This window comes from Astatotilapia calliptera, chromosome 9 (genome assembly GCF_900246225.1).
Source record: "Astatotilapia calliptera chromosome 9, fAstCal1.2, whole genome shotgun sequence".
NCBI lineage: Eukaryota > Metazoa > Chordata > Actinopteri > Cichliformes > Cichlidae > Astatotilapia > Astatotilapia calliptera.
Window position 1 is genome coordinate 549,096 of NC_039310.1, and position 17,946 is coordinate 567,041.

The 17,946-nt window shown below is 42.4% G+C and overlaps 1 protein-coding gene across 2 annotated transcripts in view; it reads right to left on the reverse strand.

The window, feature by feature from the left end:
• Positions 1-17,946, reverse strand: part of plppr5b (phospholipid phosphatase related 5b) — a 101,053-nt gene that overhangs the window by 66,132 nt on the left and 16,975 nt on the right. For both annotated transcript variants that reach the window (XM_026179129.1, XM_026179130.1), the window contains exon 2: positions 11,486-11,618. In XM_026179129.1, coding sequence (XP_026034914.1) covers positions 11,486-11,618 — 133 coding nt within the window. The remainder of the gene's footprint in view (positions 1-11,485; positions 11,619-17,946) is intronic.

Sequence of the window (17,946 nt, forward strand, 5' to 3'; positions counted from 1 at the left end):
AACATGAACAATACTGCAGTCCGCCCAACAGCTACAGATGATGCTGACATCAGTGCTTTTTTCAGGTTACACATTGCTCCATCAAATTCCAGAAGCTTAGGGAAGACTTCAAGAGACTTTAGCTGAAAAGAAAATACCTTTGTAAGCAGCAGTGGTGCACTTAAAAAAAAAGGTTAAAGCTGCAGTGCAGTGTGCTCCCAACGGGCTCAAAACTTTTAAATATTGATGTTATCTGGACTGTTTTACATAATGTCACTTACAGAGTAGGCTGAGCACGAACTTTATAAATGTAAAGTTCAACAAGCAAAGCAACAGAGGTAAAACAGACTCCTGAAGATGAGTGCACAAGTGCCCCACGACCCTCGGCTGTGTTCTAAATATAATCTTCCCTGAGCAGCACAGCCTGTGAGTCATTATGCAAAGCTACGCCTGGCCTGAGTGTTAAGGGAAGGCTATGGAGCTGCAAGACGGCTTGGTTCACATCATGCAAATGTTGGCTACAAACATGTGCGAGCATGCATACTTATGCACATGAACAGATACACTCAGGCACACATGCAGAAATGCAAACACATGGAATGTGTCAGGTGTGAATACTAGCACGCTCTAATATTTGTAAAGACGCAAGAATACCAAAGAAAACGTGCAGGAGCCACTGTGGTGACCAAAGTGAGCTGGTCTGTGACAAACACAGAGGAAACTGATGCTACTTCATCGTTTTTCTTCATCACACTACAAACGCAGGTGTACAGTGCATCAAAGCGCTTCATTTGTTCCACATTTGGTCTTGTTACAGCCAAAATGGATTTGACTTAGTGTTGTGTGTGTGTGTGCTCTCTCATCCACAAGCTCTCCTTGAGTCTGTGTTTTCAGTTTGTTTGTTCCTGCCCTGACCCGTGATTGGATTGTTTACCTGTGAATCACCATCAGTAAGAGCTAAGTTTTAAACTTGTGTCTGGCTTGCTGAATTCTGCATTATGGGTCCTAATCTTGCCTGTCAGTGGTGCACAATAAAGGTGCCATCATGGTCCCCTTTGACAAGAGGACAGAGCCTCAAAATAATATCCCAATATTTCAAGGAAAATGTTATTGTGTCCTTTTCAAATAAGCTATTGTCACTGATGGCACTCTGCCTAATTTGCAGCAATATAGTGCCACAGCACAAGCCAAATGTGAGCAGAAAGTAATGATTTCCCTGGACACTGTTTGGAAGGAGGCCCCGGGGCAGACCAAGGAAACACTGGAGAGGTTGTATGTCTCGGTTGGTCTGGGAATCTTTCCATCCATTTCTTTAGCTTATCCGGGGGTTAAGTGGAAGAAAATGGATGGATGGATGGAGAAGTACAAACGTAACTGTGTAACACTTCAGTTTAACAACTTCTAAAGTAACCTTGCAACTCATCAGGAGCTGCACAATAAAACTGAAAAATGTGTGTTAGTTTTGTCCCTGCTTAGTTTAGCTCCTGTCCCAGTTTTTTCTTCCATCGCTGTATTTAGTCTAATCTTGTGTGTGTTACCGTTCCACTTCAGTCATATTTATTGTCCCAGACTCTCTTTGTCTCTTGCTCAAACTTCAGCTTATCCTCCCTTCATTTTTCTAAGTTCCTATGCTTCCTGGCTGTTATTCCAGTTGCTTTCGGTTTCCTTTTAAGGCATTCATCAGCTAGTAAAGGCTCACTCAGAGTCCAGCCCAGTCTGCTGAGGGTGTCTACTTTTGGGTCCTCTCTCTCCCTGCACTCCATTGATGAAAGTTTGCTGTTTCCAGATTTACCAGAAAGACTTTTCTCACATATTGTACAGATCACTGCTTTGTTGAAGTAGCTCCCTTTTTACTGAACCTTTATCAGAGGTGGACACACAGTTGTCAATGTCAGACATCTCTGGGTTTGTCTCGTGTGTTCACATTAACACATGGTGTTGCTACAGAAATATCATCATGATATGAGGCTTTCCTTAAATCATGTAAAATTTATACAGAGATCGTTGCAGGAGATTAGTTGTGCTATGCTATATTGGAATAGATCTCTTAAACTTTAAATCCAGGTGTTTTGAGTCAAGCATCCAGCCAAGCATGTAAATAATGAGTCCTAACCCCCCTGGAAGCATTTAGGAACCACAGCATGGAGACCATGGAAAATCACCGAGCGGTTTCACCAACTGCTGAGGTGGAAAATGTCAAAAAGTCACCAAAGCCTCAAAGACCAAAAACCATTGAGACCAAATGGGTCTCCATAGTCCAACAGTCCTTTTGTAGGTGTAAGGTGTAGTAAGCATAGGACAACCAGTCAGAGTGTACTTATTATTCTTCATTCAACTTAGATAATATAGTGTTACTGTTTCCTTATGTATTTAAGATTCATATTTACCTAATTTCTTTCTTTATTTGACTCGTCCCTGATATCGCACTTTAAAATCTCAAAAAAACGTTGCAAATACGGACTTTTTACAGCTAAGGAAGATACACGTGTGGTTTAAAGTGAAGTTAGAGATCCAGTGATTTATAGTCAGTAACATGTGCCTAGATCAGTTTTACAGCAGGTGCTGTGAATGAATGTTTCAAGGAGGCAAACTGCTAGAGATGGGAGGTGATGTCCCATACAACACACAGCTGTTCATTTGCCCATCTGCCATCCCATCTGTGTGAATGTGAGGTTCACTCAGACTTTTATCACCAAACTTGCTATATTATGCATCGTCTTGTTTTGGAAACAAGTGTTGGTTGTTATAGAATAATTCAAGCTGAAAGATGCTTCAGCATTCGCTGCAGTCCCAGATGGAAGCCTTTCATGCTGACACTGACTAATCAGAAATGTGGCTCTTTCAGTAATGTGAAGACACATGTCATATATCTTGACACTATTTATGTATCATAACCAAAATAAAAAAGTGGAAAACTACAACAGCGGAGCTAACAGGTCTCTATCTTGCTTCACTTTTTAACACTTTGTGCTGATACCTTTTAACACCCCAAAGCAACTCCTCAGCTTAAAAGTCAAATCAACTCAGGAATCTTTTGGCGTTGAGGCTCAGAGATTCAGGCAGGCCCAAGCAAACAGGCGACGTGGAGCCTTCATTACTCCACACAGCACAGCACAGTCTTTCTGGGATTCATTCATCTGTGCTCACTCACTGTGCCAACAAGCCTGCCCAAAGTACTTATCCATAGTCATGCATAAATGCACCATAATCGACACAGGCAGGCATGCTGCATAAAATGGGATTTCCAGATTGTGTATTTTAAAGAGTACTTTATAATTTGGAATAACAGCTGCTACTAATGTTACTGTAAAGAGAAACTGACAGCCCTGAGACCCATTAGATGATAGTAGCAAAAACCTTATTTCTACCCTTTAAAAAAATAAATAGATTTTTAGGGTGCCAGCCACAGGATTTTTCTGGCAAAGGAGGAAATGTAGCTCCTGAGTCAATCCACAACCTAGATTGTAGAAAGTACTACCAGCTCAAGTCAGCTAAGGACAGATGGTAACCAAACTGTCATGTTTCGGCTGTGTGCAGGCAGGAATTGGACCCAAACGCAAACTCACTAGAAACGGGATTGAACTCCAAATGGCAGCTTTAATTGCTAAACATAGAACGTATACAAATCCTAAACTGAGAAGAATCTAATAAAACACACACAGGGAGAAACACACAGCATGACGGAGATCACAACACTGACACAGAGAAACACAGGGCTCAAATACACTGGGAAGTAACGAGGGGAATGAGACACAGAAGAGGAGCACAGCTGGAGAAATCAGAACTGACGAGACAAGTGAGCAAAGTAGGATACACTCACATGAGACACAGACCTTCAAAGTAAAACAGGAAGTAGCACAGATGCAAACTAGACTAGGGGAGACAGGAACTAAGAAACACAGAGAACAACAACAAAGAGACACAGAGGGCAGCTACTAACTACTCAGAGAACTAAACAGGATACAAGAAGGCCAAACTAAGACAATAGACTATAGAATAACAACAAAGAACTAAGAGCATAATACAAAAACTCAGAAACACAAGAAACTCAAAGCACTGGCTCACCGACCCAGGACCGTGACACAAACGACCTGCAGAGGACATATTGGAACACTGGATATACTAGTCAGAAACATGTTGGGTTGATTGTCTTTAATAAAGTCCCACGGAAGAATTGTTTACATCAAAGTGTAATCACAATCACAATAACGTCATTTATCTGACACCAGCGATGTCTCCCAGTGTCCATAAGGGGTCACTGTAGACCATAAATTTGCTTCATAGCACGTCATACAAGTTGCTAATAGTAAGGCATGAATATGGCAAAGCTAGCAACAGTTAAACTAAACAGCAAAAAAGTCCTTTAACTTAATTCCTGATACAACTGGATGTAATTATTGAATAGATTATGGCCACTGCTGTTATCTCAGTGCTAAATAATCTTACCAACATAGTATCAATGTACTGAGACACATAATTTTAACATGCACGAACAGTTACAACCAGCATCATGCCAATTAACTTGCCAAGGGAATAACACTTACTGATTCATTACGGCACAACTCAATCACACTAACTCAGTTACAGCTGCAGCAGCTCCTTTAGGTATATCCACTCTGCATGCTCAGCACATGGTGCGCTTGATTCTTGCCTCTAGACACCCCGAGGCAGAGCAGGTAAATTTGAACACGACCTATAATAAACCTAATTCCTTCAACTAAAACAACAGTCTGCAAGTTTCATACCCAAGTGAATCATATTCCCAGAACAATCCAGAGGATCTCTGTCACCTATATTAAAGGGTGCCCAGCATTATTAATTATTAGATAACCACTCTCTATACCCCATCACAGGCCAAGGTCACCACTAATGGGATCATCTCTCAATGTTTAAGCGTGGAGAGAGGGACAAGACAAGGATCCCCACTCTCACCCTAATAATTCGCAGTTTTCTTAGAACCACTTGCCATTCCACAAAAATATCAAAGGTAATCAAACCTCTATATTAGAACACAAAATTCATTTATATGCTGATGATATATTACTGTATTTACAAGAACCAACAAATTCAGTAAAGGACATATTTCATCTCATTACAAATTTTTCACGAACATCAGATTGGTCAAAATGAATTACTAATAATACTTCCAATAATGAAGAACTCAATGATTCCTGCAGACCAAGATTTGAACTTTTGAGCTATCAAAAGCTAGGTATAATTACCTCCCCCAAATTATCACTCACTTATTCCAAATTAATAATTTTTCCTTAATGATTGCATCAAAATGTTTTCAGTCCTTAGACTATTTAGCTAACCGAATAAAATACATCATAAGATGGATTCACCAGAATGAAGCACACAATCGATGGAATGAAACTTTCAGACTTCCCCTTTATTACCGCTTCAGTTATACGCCATAACTGCCTCAAAAACCCTTTGAGCTTCTGCACCTTAACGGCCTGGTGAAAACCCTTGAAATCACAAACTCAAAATAAAACCTCTGTAAGGTTCTATCAGCCAGTCATCTGTTTAACAACAACAACTAAAGAACACAGTTAAGACAAAAATGTCCAACCCACAGCCCTTTACAACCACTAACACATGTAAAAGATGTTTCAATTTCAATTCAATCTGGCATTTGGAGGTGATGAGGCAGGAGATTGGCGGATCCCGCCTACTCCCCCCCTCCTGTCCTTTCTCTTCCCTTTATCTCTGCCTTGTGCTGGGGTCCTCCTGGCAGGCCCAATGCCTGGTCCCTGCATCCGGCTGTCTGGGGTGGGCACCTTCTGCTCTATCGGGGGATGGCAGGAGTGGTGGGGGTGGGTGGCTGGGTGGCTGGGTGGGCCCATGCAACTGGGGTTGTGCTTCAGCGCCCTGGTTGTGCTGGCAGGTGTCCTCTGTGGGTCTTTTTGCAGTACATCGGCTCCTGCAGGCTCCTTCCAGTCTTTATGTTGCTATGGTGGGTCTGGGATGAGCCATCTATTTTCTGTTAGACCTTGGTTGATGAGCTGTGGGCTCTGGTAGAGACCTTCCTGTACATTTTGTGATTCTACATGCTGGTGCACTGTGGCTTGATCTTGACCTTCATTGTTGCGGCTGCTTAGGGTCTCTGAGTTCATGGGTCATTCTCTCACCACCATAGGTGTTGGTGTTTGGGCTCTGGTGAGTCAGGTGCCTGTGACGAGAGTGGGGGGTGTCCTCACTGCATGAACCACCATACTGCCTGTTGTCATTTCCTCGTTCCTGTTTTTCTTTTTTGGGATGTTGCTATGGTACATTTTCCCTTCATAGATAGCAGATGGTTGTTTGCGGCCGAAACACCCAATGAATCGGGGTTACACAAGTGATGATGTCTCGTATTGGTGGCAAGTGGTAGTTCATGTCAGTCTAAATGAAGAATCATATTGTCACATAAGGGCTGAAACACCAAAGTAGTTTGAGTGCTTCTCCCACCTGACTGAGAACCTTCACAGACATATTCTCCCACCTCCAACCCACTCAAAAATTGTGCTAGTTATTCTAGGGATTCTAGTTCTATCAAGCCCTCTGATTAAGATGTGGGTTTATGAGATTGGGAAATCTTTTATTTACATTTTCCAACTGTTTTGGAAATAGGATTGTGCTATAATTTTCACTGTTCACAAGTGTAGCTGTTCTAAATTTTACTATGAGATTGAGCTGAGAAAGGAACCAAATAGGCTTAATTCAAAATAACAGCATGTCATATTTTCACCCTCTCAGCCCTCCATGGATTTATATTTCATTTGATCTTATTTTACTTTTGGTTGAGTTCCTTGCTGCTTCCTCTGACAAGCCTGTCTTTTTCTTTTGCCAGGCTCAGTGATTAGTAGTTTTTCAGAGGGCAAAGCACTATCCTCGTCTTGTTTTATTTGTATAATTGAGCTGCCATTTGCTTAAGACACTTTTGTACCTTGTAGCAGAGAAAATTACAGAGTTAAAGTGAGGCTTTTAGTTAAGCTATCTATCTCCGTTCTATAGCCTCTACATTGTGCTAATGACGTGTGCTTCATAATGATGAAGTTCTTCCTTCTTGCTTTTAGAATAGCTTTTCCTTTGTTGGATAAAATATTGTTTTTGTGGCAGTTCTCCTCTTCGAGCCAGAGCCTCGGTTTTAGGGTAAAGCAATTCTGAATCTGCATTAAAGTCATTCTTCTAGCGGGGATGGTGTTGATTCTTAATGTGGCACACTTTCATTACTTTACAAAACCCCTCTGCAGCTAAAGCTCTTCATCCTTCTTCTCCATGTTGCTGGGAAAAGACAACTTTATCATAAAGTCACTGTGGAGCACTTTCATAACTGACATCAATTAACACTAAGACATGAGCTTTATTCTGATACACTCTGGCACTGTTTAATGCAAGACAACCAATTCCAATATAAGATAAAGGGATAAAAGGAGCTTTAGTCTGCAATGAGAGGACTGTTAATGTTAAGGAGCAGCATGAATAGTGTGCTGAATGTGTAAATGCAAGGATAAAGCCAGGCCCCCAAGTGGATTCATCCCTAAGGAACTATGTAATACTCCTCAGTCTTATCTCCATCTCTCAATTACCCATCAGAGAGAAGAGGCCAACCTGCGGTGAATGATTCTTACACACTGACTCTGTTACTCTGATCTTCTCCTTAGCCCTTTTGTGTGACGTGTGAGAAAAATATTGCATTGAAGTTGGATATTATCGCATGGGCTCTTCTTCTTCTTCTTCTCTTTCGCTGCATCCTTTAGTGGCCATCCCTCTGTATGTCCTCCTTCACTACATCCATGAACCTCCTCTGAGGTCTTCCCCTCCTGCCCTTCAGGTCCATCTTCATCATCCTTTGTCCACCATTCAGTATCCTTCCTCTGCACATCTCCAAACCATCTCAACCTCTTTAACTTTGAGCTGTCCCTCTGATGTCCTCTTTGCTTATCCTGCCCGTGCTGCTCAGTCCAAATGAACATCTTCAGCTCATGTTGGGATCTTGGTGTCTGTCTAAGAAAGCAGCTGATCGAGGCAGCTAACAGGAGTGCAATGGGAATCAAGCTGCCAGAGAGACACTGAAAATTGCAAAAAGGTTTTGGAAGAAGCCATGTATGGGTCGTGCCAGGTTCTTTTTACAGTGGTGTTGAAACCCAGGCTGGCATGACAGAGCCCCAACCTGTGTAGCTGATGGGGGCACTGGCCCAGATGGTGTCTGAGCTGGCAGCTGTGCATCTGAAGCAGTTGGAGGAGGTACATGCCTGGAGCAAGCAGCAGACAGAAGTATTGGAAAACCTCATCACTTGTTCTGGCTCCTTGCTGACTGGAGGAGGCCCAGGTGGCAGTTATGAGCCTCCACGCAACAGCAAGGGCACCCTTCCTACATTAGATGGACCATCCTAGACTGGATAGACCATTGGTGCTGGTTCCGGAACAGTTTGATAGGGTTGCAGACAGCCCTTCGCTTAAGTGAGGTGACTGCATGAAGCCACGGCCAGGAAGCTGCAGCCCTAAGTAAACCTCAGCTGCTCGACACTGTCGTCCAGGAGCAGTTTGTCTCGGTCAGAACAGTGGAGTGAGTTCACTGTCACTGGCTGGCGAGCCTCAAGCAGCTTGGGTGGAACCACCATGGGAGCAGCTGGGGCAAGCAGCGACCAACTGACCAGTCCTGGCCCAAAGGAAGAGGCACCCGGTGGCATCACCAGCCCGGCCAGTGGTTATGGAGCTCTAGCCATTTCCTCCCACTGGAAATGGATACTAACCCCTTCTCTAACCCCTTCTCCTCTGTTGTTTCTCTGCAGGTCATGAGGGCTATGGAAGTTGTGCTCAGCTCATCGGAGCAGCACAAGCATCAGAGCAAGAGTGCTGGAGATGTGGGCGACTAGTGCACATCCGCCAGGACTGCCCGTTATTGGAGGTGAAGTGGGTGTTCCGCGTCGCCCATCCTGAGACATCCTGCCCCAGTCCAGGAGACGAGGGTGCCAATGGTCACAACAAACGCGATAAACTGATCTGGAAAGCCAGCAATGTTGTGGGGATGGAGCTGGACTCCCTTATGATGTCCAAGGCGAGCACAATGGTGGACAATACCTCCCGCCCACACTATGACATCCTGGCCTGTCACAGGAGGGTGTTCAGTGAGAGACTGAACTTACCCAAATGCACCACTGAACGGCACAGGAAATCATTCCTGCCGGTCCATACGGGTCAAACCGCCAAATCAATGATGTAATTTTAACTGCCTTCAATCAGCCCTCACACATCTGACTCATATGTTAGAGTGCTGTTCATTGACTTCAGCATTCAACACAATCATTCCCCAGCAACTCATTAACAAACTGGATCTGGTGGGGCTCAGCACCTCGCTGTGTAACTGGCTGCTGGATTTCCTGACAGGAAGACAGCAGATAGTACGGGTCGGCAACAACACCTTTAGCTCAAGAACACTGAATACGTGGGCTCCCAACGATGTATGTTGAGCCCCCTTCTCAACTGCACACCATCACACAGCTACATCAAGTTGGCCTCAGACACAGCTGTGTCACATCAGCAACAACGATGAGACATAGAGGAGTGAAGTTAACCATCTGGCTGAGTGGTGCAGCAACAACAACCTTTCCCTGAATGTGGAGAAGACTACGGAGATCACCACAGACCTCAGGAGAACTCACACCCTGCACACCCCACTAACCATCAACAGTGCTGCTGTGGAGAGGGTAAGCAGCACCAAGTTCCTGTGTGTGCACATCTCAGAAGATCTCTCCTGGTCAAAGAACACAGCATCACAGCCTCAACCGCCATTATTGGAAAATCTCGGAAAAAATAGTCCTTCATAAATTGCTGACCTTGTTAGAGACTAATGGAATCAGCGAGAAATTCCAATCTGGGTTTAAACCACGCCACAGTACCGAGACAGCGCTATTAAGAGTTTTTAATGACCTCCTTTTAACTGCTGATTCAGGGTGCTCAGTGGTCCTAGTTTTATTTGACTTAACGATACGGTTGATTAGGGCTGTTCGATATAACGATATATATCAGCTGACGATATAAAAACGTCCATCGTTTCATTTTATGCTATCGTTTGTTTCGTGGTGTCGCAAAAGAAACTGTTTACGTCAATATTTGTGTGGATGCCCTTGAGATCCTGTTTCTCTTTATTCTTTATTCCACTATATTCCAGTTGCTTCCGTACACTTTTTGGCACTTAACTACTCCCACAGTTTTCATCAGATTTTCACCGTTCAAACTTTAAAAAATTCTGCTCTTTCTGCTAATGCCGGCTATAACTTTTGGTGTTCATAACTTCTATACTTTTTGAGATATTGAATTTTTTTTGCAATATTTTTTGCCCATTTCTGCCATATCATCAGTGGCCTCACTGATTTTCCTTGCCGGGCTGACCTGTTCTCTCTTTGTCTTATATTTAATATAACCACACTACGGACGGACAAGTGCCTGTTTTTACACGTTGTCGTTAGCAACCAAGACGGTAAAAAAATGGCGTGGCTCCGCCGTCTGCTTGTTTGTTTTGCATACCTTTTACAATAAAGCTCAAAATCCTGTTGAGACTTTTCAAAATAAACTAAATCCCATGAAAGAGTATGGAGAGCATTTATGGATGAGAAGCAAAAAAGAGCCATCGGGGTGCTAAAAAATAAACCTTAGACTCAAACGTTAGAGCAGGCTTTTCCCGGCAGCACGCCGTGTAATAAATACTCACAAAGAAAACAACGGCCGTTACAACTTATGTCTAAAAATGTATCGTTTCATGCATCGGTTAAAAGTCTCAACTCCAGGTACATGACGCCCAGCTGGAAACACTTCAATGCAAGTCAATCTGCCTGAGATTCACAGAATTTACAGAAAATGTTAAATTCTTGTGATTTATATTGTTATCGGGATGATAGATGTCTTATATCGGGATATGAGATTTTGGTCATATGGCACAGCCCTACGGTTGATCACAATATTCTCCTGGCAAGGCTAGAACAAGTAGTTGGACTTAAAGGTAATGAATGTCCTTTCATGGTTTAAATAATACTTATCCAAGAGGTCTTTCTCTTCGTTTAAGGCATGGCTCTGTAGAGCACCACTGTCACTGTGGAAATGCAAACGCACCCACATTTGCCACTAAAAACAGACCTGCAACACAAACGTATTCAGGAGCCCCCAGTTTTAATCGGAAACACTGATAACCCAACAGCAGCAGCAATGATGACGCTGGCACAGTTACACAATGCAAAGAGCAAACAGGTGGAGCTTTACTGAGACGATTAGTTCAGGTTGAGTGAAAGAAAAGTTGTTTCTAGCGTCCAAAACATCAGTGCTGTTCCTGTAGTCGATCTTAGTTTTTCAATTTAGTGGGAAAAAGTGTGTTTGTTGATCAAAGGACCTGATCAACAAACTCAACTAACTAGTTTATTATGTGAATGTCACATGTGGCCAGTTTTCTCACAGACTTATAGAAAAACATTCAGCTTTGACAGGTGAAGTAACAGAAACAAGCATACACACGCCTAAAACTTACCGAGGAAGCGGAATGTCCTGCGTACCAGTGGGTTGAGGTAACAGCAGTCTCCGGTGGCCACCGTCTTCTCTAAACGGTCAAACTCCTTGGACGTGTACTGGACCAGAAACAGCACAGTCTCTGTCACTGTGATCTAGGAGAAATAGGGGCCACATACACAAAGAAAACAGATTACTGAAAGGAGCAGCACTTTACCTGTGAGTGGGTGCTGCTAGTGTGGGTGGTGTTATTTTGTCAGTCATTCGTACCAGTGCTCTCTCAGTGGGCTCCATCACTAGTGACACAGCTGCTGAATACACAAAAGGACTCAAGCCTGTCTATGTGCAAATATGTATGCTTTTGAAAACAGGACCGAGCCCACTTTCTATGCAACTCTCTAAAGTTGACTATTAGCCAAAGAAAGCTGCTACAGACAAACATGGCAGGCCACTGATCCTTACACTATAGAAGTCTTCCAGTCCCCAGGGTGAGGTCTGAAGAGCTGGAGCAAACGTCTAAATCAGGGACGGATGGAAACCTTTCAAACAAGTAATTTTCTAAACAGCTGTTTACGTCAGGCAGCTTCAATGCAACATTAAAATTAATTATAAATAAACTGTATTTATTATTGTTTTCAGACACTGATGCCAGTGAGCAGCAGAATGGTGAATGTGTAACTGATGCAAAAGAAGCCAGTGTGTGTTTGTGGAATGAAAGAACAGTGTAACAGTGTAACAGTGTAACAGTCAGTGAATCACTGACATGTGTGTGGCACCGAGTAATATCACACTTTATTAAACACACAGTTCCTGTTAGCAGACACACTCATGTTTGGGTCTGGATGTGGGATTTCTCTTCATGAGGAGAAAAATATGAAAGATCATGCCACTAGAGAACATAATAGCTTTTAGACACAAAAACTACGGTGGCTTAGGGAACCAGTGAAAAGTGATAGAAACCCGAGGTGACCAGTAAAAACAGGTACGGTGGTTGACGCAGTCACTCCTCTTCAGCTAAGGCAGTGTTTCCCAACCACTGCACCGCGGCACATAGGTGTGCCGTGAGAAATGATCAGGTGTGCCGTGGAAGATTATCTGGTTCCACCTGATTAGTAATCTAAGCGATCGGTGTGGGTATCGGGCAGAACAATTACATTCTCTTCCACTAGAGGGCAGTACAACTACCTGCTCTAATTAAATGGGTTGCCAGCTGTCAGTAAAACAGAAGAAGACGAAGAAGAAATTACATAACAGCCATGCTGTGAGTGAGCCGATGCAGCGTAATAGTAATAGATACATATGTGAAAGGACAAAGTAGTCAGTGGGACCTGGTGCTGGAGAAAACTCTGACCCCGATGAGGACCTAGCACAAGCACTGGTCAGAAGAAAGCAAAAAAGGTATACTGGGGACAAACCAAGCCAATTTTTTTCTTACTTCCCCTGTCATAAATCATAGCGCCATAACTCACTTTCTCTCATATGTCCAAGTTTTTCCCTGCAAATACTTTATTTCCCAGTCTGTTGGGACAGTTAACTAAGCAGTGTATTTGGTTCCTCCAGGGATCAAACCAGGCTGCTTTCACTCATTAGGTGAATGTAAAGCATCGCACTCTGGAGCTACTGAAAGAGTCCACACGATAGATCTCTTACATTAGACAACTGATAAAATATAACCAAATAAAACTCAACACCAACGCGACTGGCACCAGGTGGAGTGGAAGTGATGACCCTACCACGTCAGCTACTCATTATTGATATGAGGAGCTGTATTTCCATGGTGACACTGGTAGGGATGTACTGGGATGAAATACACTGCACACCGTGATAGTCGTAACATCAGTAAAAGAATGCAGGGCCTGCACTGTGCTCAGTAACACTGCACTGACCACTTTAAAGCCTGTTTTTCAAACAGAGCCACATGAGCCTATCTGACGATGATGAGGATCAAACTATGCTGGCTAAAAGTCACTGTTTTATCCTTTATTGTACACATATATGTATTGTATATGTGTGAATGTGTGCGTGAATGGGTGGATGGATGACTGGATATGTAAAGCGCTTTGGGGTCCTTAGGGACTAGTAAAAGCGCTATATAAATACAGGCCATTTACCATTTACCATTGTAGAATAGACCGTTGCACTCAGACACTAACAGCAGGGAGAATTCCCCCTCTCTGAGGAATTTGAGGGGGATGATCTGCCTGGACTGTTGTTGGCACCGGAAGGTACAAAACTTTGATGTTGATTCTGCTAGACCGAAAGTTCTCCCCCAAGTTTTTGACCAATCAATCCTGTTTTTATAACTTACAATAAAAAGTGATTACCTGGAAAGAGAAGAGCTCAAAGAAATCATTAAAAGACTCAAATTACCATGACATTCATGCCCATTGTGACTGTATGGAAACCTTTAACCACACCAGTATAGTTAGTAATTAAAACCTCAAGATGTCTTCTACAAGCCAGTACATTGTAGTAATGATACTATTTTTAGAGCCTCATCTCCTGACTTCAGTGCAGAAGATGAAGCTTGAAGAGGAAGACAATGAGGTGGAAATGAGAGAGGAGAAAGAGTAGTGGAGGAGAAGGCATGAAGAAAGACACAATAAGGAAAGAGATCATGTACAAATGCTAAATAGTCAAATATAATCTGAAAGAACTATTTGTGATCCTAAAATCAAAAGTTACTTATACGGTCTCTTGCATACATAAACACATAAAAAGTGAATAGAAGGGAAAGCAATGTTCATTTCAGCCGCTGTACTAAAGATGGTGGGGAAACAAGGCAAGCTGGGGAAACTAAACTAAAACCTAAACTGTAATAAACTCAAATTAACAAATATAAATATATATATATAGCAGCGTGTGGCTGCTATAATGCGGTTATGGCATTAACGTCATTTTAACGAGATTAACGCTAACAGCACGAATATATATATATATAAATATATCCATCCATTTGCTTCTGCTTATCCTTTTCAGGGTTGGGAGGGTGCTGGAGCCTACGCCAGCTGTCATAGGGTGAGAGGCGGGGTAGACCCTGGACAGGTCGCCAGTCTGTCGCAGGGCCAACACACAGACACAAACAACCATTGGGCAATTTAGATTGATCAGTTAACCTATCCCCACAAACTGCATGTCATTGGACTGTTGGAGGAAGCGGGAGTACCCGGGGAGAAATGTGGTGACGTTCCATCCGTCCATTTATTTTTGCATTTTTACTGCCATCTCAGATATCATCAGGTGCCGTTGCTAGGCTGCAAATGTCACAGTAAAGCAGTGTGACAAGTAAAAAAGGGACAAAGGATAAATCTTCTGCTGTTTTTATTATGGGAGAAACTTGTGCTGTTGCCATGGTTTCACTCATTTTATTATGAGGAACAACAAAAGACATGGAGGAGTAGGCTCCACATGCTCAGCACAGCTCTGTTCTTACATGTCCCCCACATACATGTGTGCTGTCAGGACTACAACACGGTTCTTACACGACTGCGACAGACCTTAGAGTTTCCATCTGATTTCATGTTTAATGTTAAATGTATTCTGCATACATGGCCACACTACTGCATCGCGGGTGGATCACTTTGCTTTACGGCTACAAGCACACTTTAAGTAGTGACAGAATCACTTTCCAAGGAATCAAACATCATTAGAATATCAGCAAAGAACACAAACAAGCTTCTCGCTGTGCTACACACGGAGTAAGGCTGCTACAATATCATATCTCCACTACATCATTTTTGTAGCCCATGCATAATTATCTAGGTTATGAAATAGTTTAAAGTATTATCTTAGAATAATCTACAGTAAGAAATACCATTCACAAGTTGGAAAATTAAAGATGGTTCAAGTCCCAGAAATTCACCTGAGCTCAGCTCACCATGCAATGCTAAGAGAAACTGCGAAATCCCAAGAACTCCATCTCAGACCCTGTGGGCTGTAATTAGCACATTAAATATTAAAGTTCATGACAGTACAGTTAGAAAGACTCTGAAGAAATATGATTGGAGGTGTTCCCATGGGAAGCTGAACAAACAAGACTTTTGGAGCAAAGTTCTCTGAACAGATGAGACATGAGTGGAGATGCTGGTCACCTGGTACTCCACATTCACTGAGTCAACCACAAACTCTTATATATGCCAAACTATTCTAGAGTCAGAGGTGAGGCCCAGTCAATGTCCAGACCTTGAAATGCTGTGGTAGGACCTCAAGAGAGCTGTGCATAAAGGAATGACCACAAACGCCACACAACTGAAGCATTTGTGGAAAAACAGTGGGCCAGAATTCCTTACATTTAGTTAAATAAATAATGGCACTGTGTATTATTTCATGTGTTCTTCTGGTTTTATTTGACTACATTTACCTGGTAAGGATCAGATGATTTATTTTTTTTAATGTTAGAACTATTTACTCTCTACCTTCAGATTGTTGATCATGGACATGTTATTACCGTAAGTTACCACTTCAGGGGTTATTATTAAAAGTCTTGCATGCTAGGGTTAGCCAGACCCTTTAGCAACCCCAGTGTATTGCCTGTGATCATCATTGAGAATGGCAAGAAATGGCTAAGGGGCTGCCTGATTTCCAAAAAGCCTGAGCAGCACTTTGTCCCACTTTCTCACTGGCTGTAACACAAGCTGACAGGTCCACAGTGACAATGTGCTACTTGTTTAGTCCCTTAACCACCTCTCTGCCCTCTCTCTGTCCTTATCGTCCTCACTGTAGAGCTATACGCCATTGGTTAAGTCATGCTGACAAGGCCAGGGTGACCTCAGCAGCTCCTCAGTCAGGGATGAACTTGCTCACTTCTTTCAGTCTCTTCTCTTTGAATCTTGCTTATTTAATTTCACACCAGTCTATATCAAAGCACTGAGCTCTGTTCATCAGTAAGACAGAATCCACTTACACTGAACCAGCGTCTCAATACGTCTCAATTCTCAAGCCAATAATTGGGTTTGCAGTGGCAATCCATTTTACCAGAACAGTGAGACCTAGCTAGTAAATTGAAGAAGATTTGAGCATGCTGACACCAAGAGATTCCCAGGACATTTTTAGACACTGAAGCCTCTCGTCTGTGTGGTATGCATCTGTACACAGCAGTCATTTAAAAGGAGGCTCTGAACAGTGGCCCAAAACAAGCAGCCCCATCAATGACTGGCCACCACGGTGCATGATAAAGTACTCATGGCATGAAGAGCTGTTGATGCTCATCTTGCTAGAAAATCCAATCCAATCCAACTTTATTTACTGTATATAGCACTTTTAAAAACAACAAAGTTGACCAAAGTGCTTCCCAATAATAAAACAGAGATAGAAAAGGTTGCAGAACCCTCTCTTAAGACATATTTTAGGCATAGAAGCATGCAGGAATTTAGAAACGCCTGTGTGGTTCAGAATGATGATGGCTGTGCTGATCAGGGGCAGGGAGTGTTTTCATGTGTAAGGTTGTGCATTCAAAACGTTTCCTTTTAACAGAAAACAGACACACAGAGTAAGATGGCTAGAGATAAATAATAACTAATGATTAAATGCAGAGTGGTGTATAAATACATAATGAGTGAAAAAAGGTGAGTGAGGTCTAAATATTGGCATCAAACTAAGTTATGTGCTCAGATTCATATATTGAAGAAAAAAGTTCCAAATCTATCCAAAGCAGATGTCGCTTCAACCAAACCAAGTCTCCTAACAATGACACAACTGTTCTCTCAGTTTTAAGCACATTTGTTTTCTCTCCAACATAAGCAACAGTGTTTTCCTTTTTGTTCCTTTGTAAGATGAATTATGAAAGAGATTGTTATGGCTGCTCAGGGGTCTGTGAACCTTTTTAATAGACTAAAACACACCCCAACCACAGCATGGTTACACACTCACTTATTCAGTCATTTATATTTCTGTGGGGACAAGCACAGCATGAAGAGTAGCATAAAACTTATATGAATGAAATTAAAATTAAAATCAACCTTTAAGATTTAATATTGAATCTTTAAACTATGATGAGTTTGCATTTTCAACCCAAACAGCAGGACATGGGACCAGTGCAGAAACAGAAGGAGAGCCTTTCCCCATTATGAAACTGGAAGTGCCTGCAACATATCAAACAACCGTGTTTGATATATCAAAATCTTAAAATTCAGGTGTTTTCAGTCCGACAGGTACACCACCTGTCAAACGTTTTATAACACCCTCATTTTTATGTTTTTTTTTTGCTATTCAAGTGGTTCAAGTCCAATGAATAGCTTGATGGTACAAAGGTAAGTGGTGACTTAACTGGTTTAACTGCCAGAGGTTACAAAAGGGTAGGGTTACCCAAAACTGAAAAATAATGTACATTTCAGAATTATACAACAGGTCTTTTTCAGAGAACAGAGCGTCAGAGCGTCAGTGCCCATAGGTGTGAATGTGAGTCCGAATGGTTGTCTGTCTCTATGTGTTAGTGTAACCGGTGTGATTCTGCGTTGTGTCTGATAAAAAAGGTAAAAGAAAGAA